This window comes from Triticum aestivum, chromosome 7D, assembly GCF_018294505.1.
Source record: "Triticum aestivum cultivar Chinese Spring chromosome 7D, IWGSC CS RefSeq v2.1, whole genome shotgun sequence".
NCBI lineage: Eukaryota > Viridiplantae > Streptophyta > Magnoliopsida > Poales > Poaceae > Triticum > Triticum aestivum.
Genome location: NC_057814.1, coordinates 440732968 through 440742133, shown reverse-complemented (window position 1 = coordinate 440742133; position 9166 = coordinate 440732968). Strand labels below are relative to the sequence as shown.

Sequence of the window (9166 nt, the reverse complement as noted above, 5' to 3'; positions counted from 1 at the left end):
CCGGATACCACCTGGGACTCCGAACAACCTTTGAACTTCACCATACTAATATCTCAGTAGTGCCCTAGCGCTACCGAACGTGAAGTGTGCGACCCTACGGGTTTGAGAATCATGTAGACATGACCGAGACTCCTCTTCGATAAATAACCAATAGCGGGACATGGATGCCCATATTGGTTCCTACATATTCACGATGGTCTTTATAGGTTGAACCACGACGTCAAGGATTCAGTTAATCCCGTATGCAATTCCCTTTGTCCCGCGATATGTTACTTGCCTGAGATTCGATCGTCGGTATCTCCATACCTAGTTCAATCTCGTTACCGGCAAGTCTCTTTACTCGTTCAGTAATACAAGATTCCGTGACTAAACTCATTAGTCACATGCTTACAAGCTTCTTGTAATGTCGTATTACCGAGAGGGCCCAAAGATATCTCTTTGTCACACGGAGTGACAAATCACAGTATTGATCCATGCTACCCAACAAATACCTTCGGAGATACCTGTAGAGCACATTTATGATCACTAGGACTGCCACCAAACCGCTCCCTCCACCACGCCGACGCCATCGCCGTCACAACAGAGGACACCGGCCCGCGCTGCCCATAGCCCGCGCCGCCGGCTGAAGACGGACGCCATATCGGGGCGGATCCTGATCCGCTGCTACCCCCCTCACTTGCACGATCCGCCATCTCAAATCCCGCCGTGCGCCGCATGTCGCCGCCATGTGGATCCGCCGACACACCACTGCGACCCTCGCCATCGCGGTGTCCCGGCCCAGTCGCTCTCCCCGTCGCCCTCTGTTGCTTGCCTTAACCAACTTTGTACTTGAAGGATTCATAATCCTTGATGTAAAATGTGTGTGAGCTAATAAATGACGCCTTTCGGTGCCTTCTCAGTTCAAAAAAAAAGAAAAGAAAATTAGCGGATCTGCGAGGCTGCTATTGAAGATGCTCCGAGGGGGAAAATTGCTTCAAATTTCGATCCACCCACCGCTGGACATCGCCAAAACCCCAGCCAGCCGGCCAACGCGTTACCGGGAAGCAAATCAAATGGAGATCGAAATGGAGCCCGACTCCCCTGCCCCCATGCCGCGCTCCGGCGACATCGCGGTCGCCGACGGGACCGCGACTCTCTCTCCGCCACCGTCGCGGCCACAGGGCCCCGCGTCGCCGTCACCGTCCCTCTCTCCTCGGGACGACGTGCTCCCCCTCTCCCCTCCCCGCGACAGCCCCGCCCCGCGCCGCCGCCGCTCTAAGCCTCTTCGGGCCGCGGCCATCGACCAAGGCGCAGGCGCGGTCGGGTCTCCGCGAAGGAAGCGCCGCGGGGCGGGGGAGCCGCGCACGGCCGCGTCGCCCGGGAAGAACGTGAGGCGAGCGCGGCGGCGGCTGGACAACGATGGCGGGAGGGAGTTGACGGCGAACGAGGCGGCCGATGAGGAAGCGGCGGGTAAGACCCAGAGAAGAAAGACCGCGGCGCAGCCTCTGCCAGCCGTGAAGGAGAAGAAGGGTTCCAGCTTGGCTTTGGTGTCTTACCCTCCCATCAATCCAACCCGAGGTAACTGAGCAATTGCTAATTGCCTCGTACACCAATTGCCATTTTAGGGTTCATAGAATGCAGGGCACAATCCTATAGCTTTTGGTTGATGTAGGAAATGTTGCTTCATTTTATCTCTGTTAGGCGATATTGTTCTTGGTGTTGCAAATTGCAATTCTATTTATGCACGAGTAACAGCATGGAAATTGCAAACTGTTGTGCAGGCATAGGGGCTTATCTAGCTTGTGGATATCTAACTGTACAAGTTACGTCCATGTATTTACTCTTGGGGTTTACAAGTTTGTGGTTGTAGAAAGTGCTGTTACCTCCTTTCTGTAGGTCTTGGTGGATGTAAATTATGCTAAATTTCTATTATTTCGGCATTGATTTGTGACATTTTTATGGATTGTGTCAAAATAATTTCTGGCGCTGTATCCAAGTCCTAGCTAAGAATGAGCGTTTTCAGTTTTTGATTGTGATGTTGGTAAAGGCTGCTGCCTCTTTTCACCATTAATCCATATATGAATGGTGGTACAGTAGGGTGTTGAATATGAGCCTCAAATTATTCTCACTTGCTAGCTACAACCTACAGCGCTGTTAGAGTAGGTAGAAGTTCTTGTGAAGCGGACACAACACATGAGATTGAATCAAACGAGTCATGGCACTGTCCAAAGGTGTATGGTGGATGGTACATGACCGTAGACCACATGATAGTCCATGCTGCACGCTGTATGCTGACTTTATGGACCAACGAGGTTGATTTTACTCCATTGAGTCGCAGAGGGTCTGATTTTGGCAAACCCAAAAGGTCTATGGGGACTGTCTGTCTTTGTTGTGGATAGTTCACAACCAGGAAAAGCAGGGAGCTCCAGATTTGCTGTAATTTCACCAACCTGAGACCAAAATGGCACAAATTTAGCTAAAGGTCCTAAATAAAAATGTTAAACATTGGTGTGTATTTATATCGGCCTAGCCTATAGATTTAGCACATCACGATGGATAATTGGATAGACTACCATTACCTTTTCAACATGCTTCTATAAGTTCGTAATTGTTTCTATTCGAAAATTGTTTCTGATACAACTAACCTGGATTGGGTTATTTGTTTGGACAGGGTAATATATAATTTTGATGCATATTCCTAACCAAAGCCTACACACTATCTGATTCAAAGTGTCCACATCCATTTCTCCCGACCAACTTTTTATTTTGCCTATCAGTGTATGAGTGAAACTTTTTTATCAGTACTTGGTAGATAAACCATTGTCTTGTTCATACATGTCATTCATAATTTAACAGATTATTCCAGAAAAGTAGTATTTTTGTACTGTACTGTGCAATTATTATCATGTGTCTTGCTGTTTGATATGCATTTCTTGTGGTATGATAGTGTAAGTTACATATGTGTCTTCCCTTGCTAATGTTGTTAATTCCTGTTTGAGTACCAGGTGCAGAGAATGTAGAGCAGTTTGATTGGGAAGGTCTTTGGGAAAGGGTTGTTGACTTGGTGATGTGGAAGAATGTTGGGAGATCAGCATTTTGGTTCGGCTCTGGGTCCATGCTTTTCGTCTCTTCTTCCTTTTCAAGAGACGTCAATTTCAGGCACGTGCAACTTCTGCTGTAGTTCATCCATACATTGTTCAGCATGTTACACATAGAAAAATTATGCTGGTGGTATCATAATCATCCATATATGGAAATTACCACTGCAAATGGACTCGACTGTCCAGTGTCATGTCAATCATCATAAATTCTGCAGGATACTGTTGGCATCACAGAACCGTCCATTAGGGGTATAAAGTGACATTCTAGCACTTACGCCTATCTCTTCATTAAAACAATAGTTAGTTCGCCACTTAAGGTCAAGATGGATTTTGTTGGTGAAAAATGGATTTATTCTTGTAGTTATGAAGACATTACTTTTCTTATTCGGAAAAACTGAAATGCAATTTGCAACAAAATTTTAGAAGAAATTGGGACAAGGTAAGAGCATAAGATCAAAGCTTATACTGTCTTAATGTCATGAATAAATTTAAGCACAGTCGCAAAAACATGGCTGCGTGGTCGAGGAATCGGGTCACAGTTGAGATTTTTTTTGAAGCTTTTACGGTTGTAAAGCAGAGAAATAGAAAAACGAGTGGCACCTTGAAGTCCTGAAACATGCTGCTGCTGCTCGCTGGAATCCCCTGCCCCTCTGTGCACTCTCTTTTCACTCAGTGGTGAAGCAGGGGTACCAGTGCCACATATGGGCGGCGAGGGCCAGATAAGGGTAAAGGCAGTTCATGACAGAGCTTGGGCCCATTGGTTGGCGATGTAGACTGAGAGCAAAGTGAGAAAGAGAGGAGAAGTATGGAAGTAGGAAGGCAAGGATAAGTCGGAAATCCTTTTCTGAGCCCGGGCTCATCTGCACCTGTGTTGAATAAAAAAATCAAAACAAATACTAGAAAAATTCAAAAATTCCAAATTTTTTCCCATGGTAGAAAATTTGATGCGTGAGGTCCGCCCCATTTTTCAAATCATTTGAGCAACTGAGCAACTCTCGGCAGAAAAGACAAATTCGGGGTCGGACCCGATTTGTCTTTTTTGCTGAGAGCTACTCAGATGTCCAAATGAGCTAAAATTTGGAGCGAACCTCACGCAATAAATTGTCTACAATGGGAAAAAAATTGGAAATTTTCTAGTATTTTTTGTGAATTTTTTTCTGGACGGGTGCAGATAAGCCCGGGCACCGAATCGCTGCACTCATAGTCTATTATCAAGAAATAAATCTCATGCTAATGCCCAAAACCAGAACGACAATGTCACTTTTCACTATTTTGGCCTATATGCTGTCCCTAGCGAAATTGGTTTGTTTGCAATGGTATTTTCCTGAACACTGACAAGTATCCAATGGCCCTAACCTAATTTTATTGTACATATTTATAGTTTGCCATTTGAATATTGCCCTCTACTTTGCAGTCCAATCAAGATACTTTGCCATTTTGGTGTTGTGACGTTGGTCTTAGCTTTCTTCAAAGATTCCATTCCTCAGAGGTACAATATAATAATGTTCTCTCTTGAGCTAGGTAACAGTGTCAATTTTCCTTGCTATCTGTGAAATCATGTTTATTTCAAAGCTGTAACAGGCAGAACACTGAACAAGTAAGGAGTTTCCAGTTGACTGAGGAAGATGTGCTCCGGGTTGGCCGAGCTGTCCTGCCAATTGCTAACTCTCTCATATCTATGTCCCGAGTGATCTTCTCTGGTGATCCATCCATGACTCTGAAAGTAAGCCTTACATTTTGATTCCACGCTCTGTTTTCTTCAGAGTACACGCATTTTCTTTGAGCAATTCTGAGGCCTCTGATTCCTTAAATATCAGGTGTTTCCTGTTCTTCTATTTGGTGCTAAGTATGGCCATCTGTTCACAGTATGGAGGCTTCTAGCAACAGGTATGATTGCATGGCAAAGAGCAGTCAAACGCTTGCATGACTTCACCTTTGTATCATCTTGTGTTTAATGAAAATTTACAGGATTCTTTGGTTGTTTTACACTCCCAAGACTCTATAGCTGCTATTCAAGTCATATTCATGAAAAAGGTAGGCAGCTTGTACAATTTACTGCTGAAATTACCTTTTAATGGAGCAAGGAGTCATAAGTTGTATTTTGTCAGTTGAAGGTTTGAATGCCCGGATTCTGAATGCATGGAAGTCCTGTCCCCGCAAGAAACTTGTTGCAGCTGCTGCAGTGACGACTTTCTGGAACTTGGTTAGTGTGAAGACACGTGTAATGGCTGGTACGTCGTTGATAATCAATTGGACTGAAAGTAGTTCGAAACAACTGGCTCATATAAACTGCTTGACTGATTCTTATGTTGGTACAAATTAAGGCCAATCGGATGCTGTTAAACAGCACACTTGTTCGTTGATATGCTTCATTTAAGGTTACAGCTCAGAAGACAGTTAGTACTTTCTGAAAAAAAAGAAGTTGGCACAAGTGGTTGCTCAACCCTGCCCAGTTGATTTTCTAGAAGAGATGAGACTAAGGTCACCCATAAAAAATCTCACATATAATGGGCAATAATCAGCATAGCGGGTTTTCGTATTTTTCTGGTGTAGACAATTCACAAAGCAACATCAAGTTCATTGATTGTCTTTTCTTAAATGACCTGTTCTTGGCATTTGCCAGAAGCTGGCTAAATTAGTTGGATCCTAATTTCATCATAAGGAGGAATTCAGCAAGCAAAGCTAGTGAAAACATAATAGGAAATGTTTGCCTGTGTCCCAACTAGAATCTCATTGCCACTAAACTGATGCATCGTTCTTTCAAATGGTAACACTCTGCTACTACTGTCGGTATAAAGGTCGTAACATGGATATTCGTGGAGCTTGTTGGCTCATTTAAAGATGCATTGATGTTGGTCCTTAAAACTGAGCACAAGCTCATATGCTCCGAAGCATAACTGCAGATTTCTACCAATGTGGTTTGGGCTGTATCACAATTTGTTGTTTTACTCAAACATGGTAAAGTTTTAACTCTGCAGCATCTCTTTGTGCAGCCTTCGTTTCCGCGGTAGGGCTGCGCTACCACTATCAGTATGGACGAAGTAGCAGGAATTCAGAGGGGGTAATACAGCGACAGGAGCAGCAACAAGCAATGGTTCTCGAAGACTGACAAGCTGTCTCATGAGCAGGGCAGGTGCCAACATATGTGAGTATTTCTGTGGTTTAAAAGCAAAAGCAAAACAAAAATTTGCTGTGAAATTGCATCCTCTCATCTTTGTGGCAGGCGCAATGGATGCTATGTACTGGTATTGGTACATGTTGCTGCAAATATGGTACTGTTGGGGAAGCTTTGCAATCAAGGATCAGGCGATCTGGTTGCACGATTGACTGCTTGACACCAATATATGCTTCGGGTCCTTTATGTTGAATCTGTGTTCATGTCAAGCTTGATGTGCCTGTGGTGTGTAAAGCGTTGTGCTTTGAGCATCTCATCTTAGTGACGGTGTATATATGGCCCATAAATGGGCCAGGTGAGACATCTGTGAGAAACGTTTTCATTTGCATAAATCTTCCATGGCCCATCACTCTTGGTGAGAATTATAATATGGTCGACAGGCACTACAATCGTTGGCCGTCATCATCCTGAGTACGTGTTAACTCAAATTTGCCTAAAAAAGGTGTTAACCCAAATCTGGTTAATTAAAATTGGGAACTAAGAGCTCCAATCAGTTTAAATCTTTATAGTTTCAAATCAGAAATTAAATGTGATCCTTTCATTTTTAGTTCGAACTCATACTACACACCTCAAAGACAACTCTAACTCATACGAGGATTTACCAGTTGAAACAAGGAATTTTCAAGCCTTGATTTCAGTTTATTTATTGCGAGTTCAAGTTGGTGGTCGAGATCCGGGAACAAAGAGAACAAAAGTGCTGGCTTTAGCCATCGGGAGCCTTATTGCAAATTTTCGCATCCATGAGATCAAAATGCAGGACATGCTCTTTTGGTAGTAATACACACACAAGTTACAGATAGTACAGTGTTACTGAAAACTTCTAAAAAGTTATATATAGGAGACTCGGTTGAAAAGTGGAAGCTAGTTGTAGAGCCTGACAATTAGGGGCGAACAGAGAAGTACAGCCAAATCGAACAGGTAACGCCTTCATGGTACACTATTATTATTCTGATGATGAAGCTTGAAGATGATAAGCCGCTTCCAGTTTTGTTAGGCGATGCAGTCAAGCCCCAGGCACCCAATCCACAAGCTCCAGATCACCTTCCTCATCTGAACAAAAAATGGACAAACAGTTAACCGTTGCAAGGCAAAACGCTAGAGCAGGGGTTTGTAAACACCCACGTACTACCTTTCGAGGTTTTTGGTACACGAGCGGCCGTGGCACCTTGTAGAGGTCCTCGTCCACGGCCCCGGCAGCAGGCACACGTTTGGTCGCGGTGTCAGCAGCCGCCCTCCCTGCCACGCCGCCGTCCAGCTCCCGCAGCAGCTCGCCGCCGTCGCTCTGCTTCTCCCCGACTTCCCTCCTTATCACCTGACCGAGACCACCCAAAATGTATACCAGACCGAATTAGACAACTCCATCCTAAAAGGTGACGAAAAATGACAAGCCTGCAAACCCAAGCATGTCGTGTCGTGTGTGCGTGCCTTGATCTGGGGCGGCTTGCGTGGAGATGGCGAGGCGCCGAAGAGCACGAGGCGGCGTTCACCGCCACCGGCGTCGCAGCAGCGGCGGTGGCGCTTGAGCAGCCTGGCCTGCATGGCGAGGTCAAAGTACTGCGTGATGGGCAGGTCGCTGCAGTAGTTCCACACCCCGAACGCCGGGATCTGGCACCCCATCATCCTCTGCTGGACACAGGTACGTACCACACTCGCATCAGCGTCCAACGATATACTAGTACGAGCTAGAGAACCAAGCCAACAACGGCACGCTTTGAGTCTTTGACTCACCTCCATCTCCATGTCCATGTCTGTGTGTGGGCGAGGTGGTCTTTCGATGGATCGATCAGGTCAGGTGCCGTCGTGGCTAAAGGATCGGTGGCGCAGAAAGGTGGTGGCGGATTCGCGGATTTATACTACCACCGCGGATGGGAGCATTTCGTCGTGGGGTGGCAGCCGCCTAGGGGGAGCGTGCGCCATTCAATTGCTGCACGTAGAAGGGCAGGCGGAGCAAAAGGCTGGGCGGCCTGCATGCATGCCGCTCGCTGCGCGCAGCTGCGTTTGAGTAACACACGATGCCGTACGCACTGCGACATGCGCAAAGCGAGCATGCTCGACCGTTAATGGATAATGGTGACATGGTGGGTGAGTTAGTCAGCTCGATCCGGCCATGGGCGACGCTGACACGCAGGCCCGGACTTGGATGAAGGTTCCACGGAGCCTGATCATGGTCATGGGTCGCCGTTGGGCTGCTCGTCCGTAGCAGCCAGCGGAGAATGAGTGCTGCATTGACGATTCACGCCGGTCGCCGGCAGGTTTTAACTGCAGCGAGCGCGGCTGGCTGGCTGGCCGGGGAATGCATGCATGCAAGAAAGATTGCGATCTCTGCCAGAGTTACTCCGCCCATGACCGCTACGAGTATTTATTAGGTACGGGCCGGGTCGCATGCCTGCCTGCCTGCACACCCACTCACCGGCTCACCGCCAGGGACACTCGCTCCCGTCCACGCCGCAATCAACGTCTCAAAGACTCTGCTAGGTGTTTAGTAGTAATAATAGAGAGGGGCGCCAAGTGCCATGGGGCCAGCTTGGAGGGTTCTGTTACTTCTGTAGAACAAGGAAAGCGCTGAAATGCTCACTATAGCTCAGAAGATTCAATTCCCATAGGTTCTTGAATGGTGGGAACCTTCCCAACAGAAGTAGAGGGTTTTCTCCCAAGCCCTCCACTGCCACAGATTCTTTGTAACCTGTCCCCTCATAATAAAGAGGTATTCTTACGTTGGTGTTCCGAATTTTCTTCTTCAAGAAAACACAAATAACTTTGCGTTTTATTGCATCGATAGAGGAGCTCCGCGCGCTCAAGCTCGTCTCCCGGTGGACGCCCCTGTTACATCATAATACAGGAGAGCGAGAGCGCCCCTTCCTCCTCACCCCCGCGCCGCTGGCCACTCCGGCCGCGGCGGCCACCTGCCGCA

The 9166-nt window shown here is 46.8% G+C and overlaps 2 protein-coding genes across 5 annotated transcripts; one reads left to right on the top strand and one right to left on the bottom strand.

Moving 5' to 3' along the window:
- The first annotated feature begins 964 nt into the window (after positions 1-964).
- On the top strand, positions 965-6601 carry LOC123167852 (reticulon-like protein B17). Of its 3 annotated transcripts, none has more exons than XM_044585713.1 (9): positions 969-1557; positions 2985-3138; positions 4495-4569; positions 4653-4803; positions 4898-4967; positions 5049-5114; positions 5189-5311; positions 6074-6225; positions 6304-6601. In XM_044585713.1, the coding sequence occupies exons 1-8, from the start codon at positions 1053-1055 to the stop codon at positions 6187-6189; spliced, it is 1260 nt and encodes a 419-aa protein (XP_044441648.1). In that variant the 5' UTR covers positions 969-1052; the 3' UTR covers positions 6190-6225; positions 6304-6601. The 3 variants fall into 3 exon arrangements, with proteins under 3 accessions (XP_044441650.1, XP_044441648.1, XP_044441649.1); XM_044585714.1 differs by having other exon boundaries at positions 973-1557; positions 4662-4803; XM_044585715.1 differs by lacking the exons at positions 6074-6225; positions 6304-6601 and adding an exon at positions 5879-6065 and having other exon boundaries at positions 965-1557.
- Positions 6602-6974: 373 nt separating this feature from the next.
- On the bottom strand, positions 6975-8071 carry LOC123168194 (uncharacterized). 2 transcript variants are annotated; one of them, XM_044586071.1, is made up of 4 exons: positions 7984-8071; positions 7681-7881; positions 7385-7567; positions 6975-7305 (listed from the first exon to the last, which is right to left on the bottom strand). In XM_044586071.1, exons 1-4 carry the CDS (start codon positions 7999-8001, stop codon positions 7246-7248), a joined length of 462 nt encoding a protein of 153 aa, XP_044442006.1. In that variant the 5' UTR covers positions 8002-8071; the 3' UTR covers positions 6975-7245. The 2 variants fall into 2 exon arrangements, with proteins under 2 accessions (XP_044442006.1, XP_044442007.1); XM_044586072.1 differs by having other exon boundaries at positions 7681-7878.
- Positions 8072-9166: the final 1095 nt, after the last annotated feature.

Excerpts from the sequence above, each read along its gene's own strand:
- LOC123167852 (XM_044585713.1), top strand. The coding sequence starts at position 1,053 with ATGGAGATCGAAATGGAGCCCGACTCCCCTGCCCCCATGCCGCGCTCC. Across the intron at positions 3,139-4,494 it reads TCAAGAGACGTCAATTTCAG|TCCAATCAAGATACTTTGCC; the intron begins GCACGTGCAACT and ends TCTACTTTGCAG. Across the intron at positions 5,312-6,073 it reads GAAGACACGTGTAATGGCTG|CCTTCGTTTCCGCGGTAGGG; the intron begins GTACGTCGTTGA and ends CTCTTTGTGCAG.
- LOC123168194 (XM_044586071.1), bottom strand. Across the intron at positions 7,568-7,680 it reads GCAAGCCGCCCCAGATCAAG|GTGATAAGGAGGGAAGTCGG; the intron begins GCACGCACACAC and ends GGTCTCGGTCAG. Across the intron at positions 7,306-7,384 it reads TGTACCAAAAACCTCGAAAG|ATGAGGAAGGTGATCTGGAG; the intron begins GTAGTACGTGGG and ends TTTTTTGTTCAG.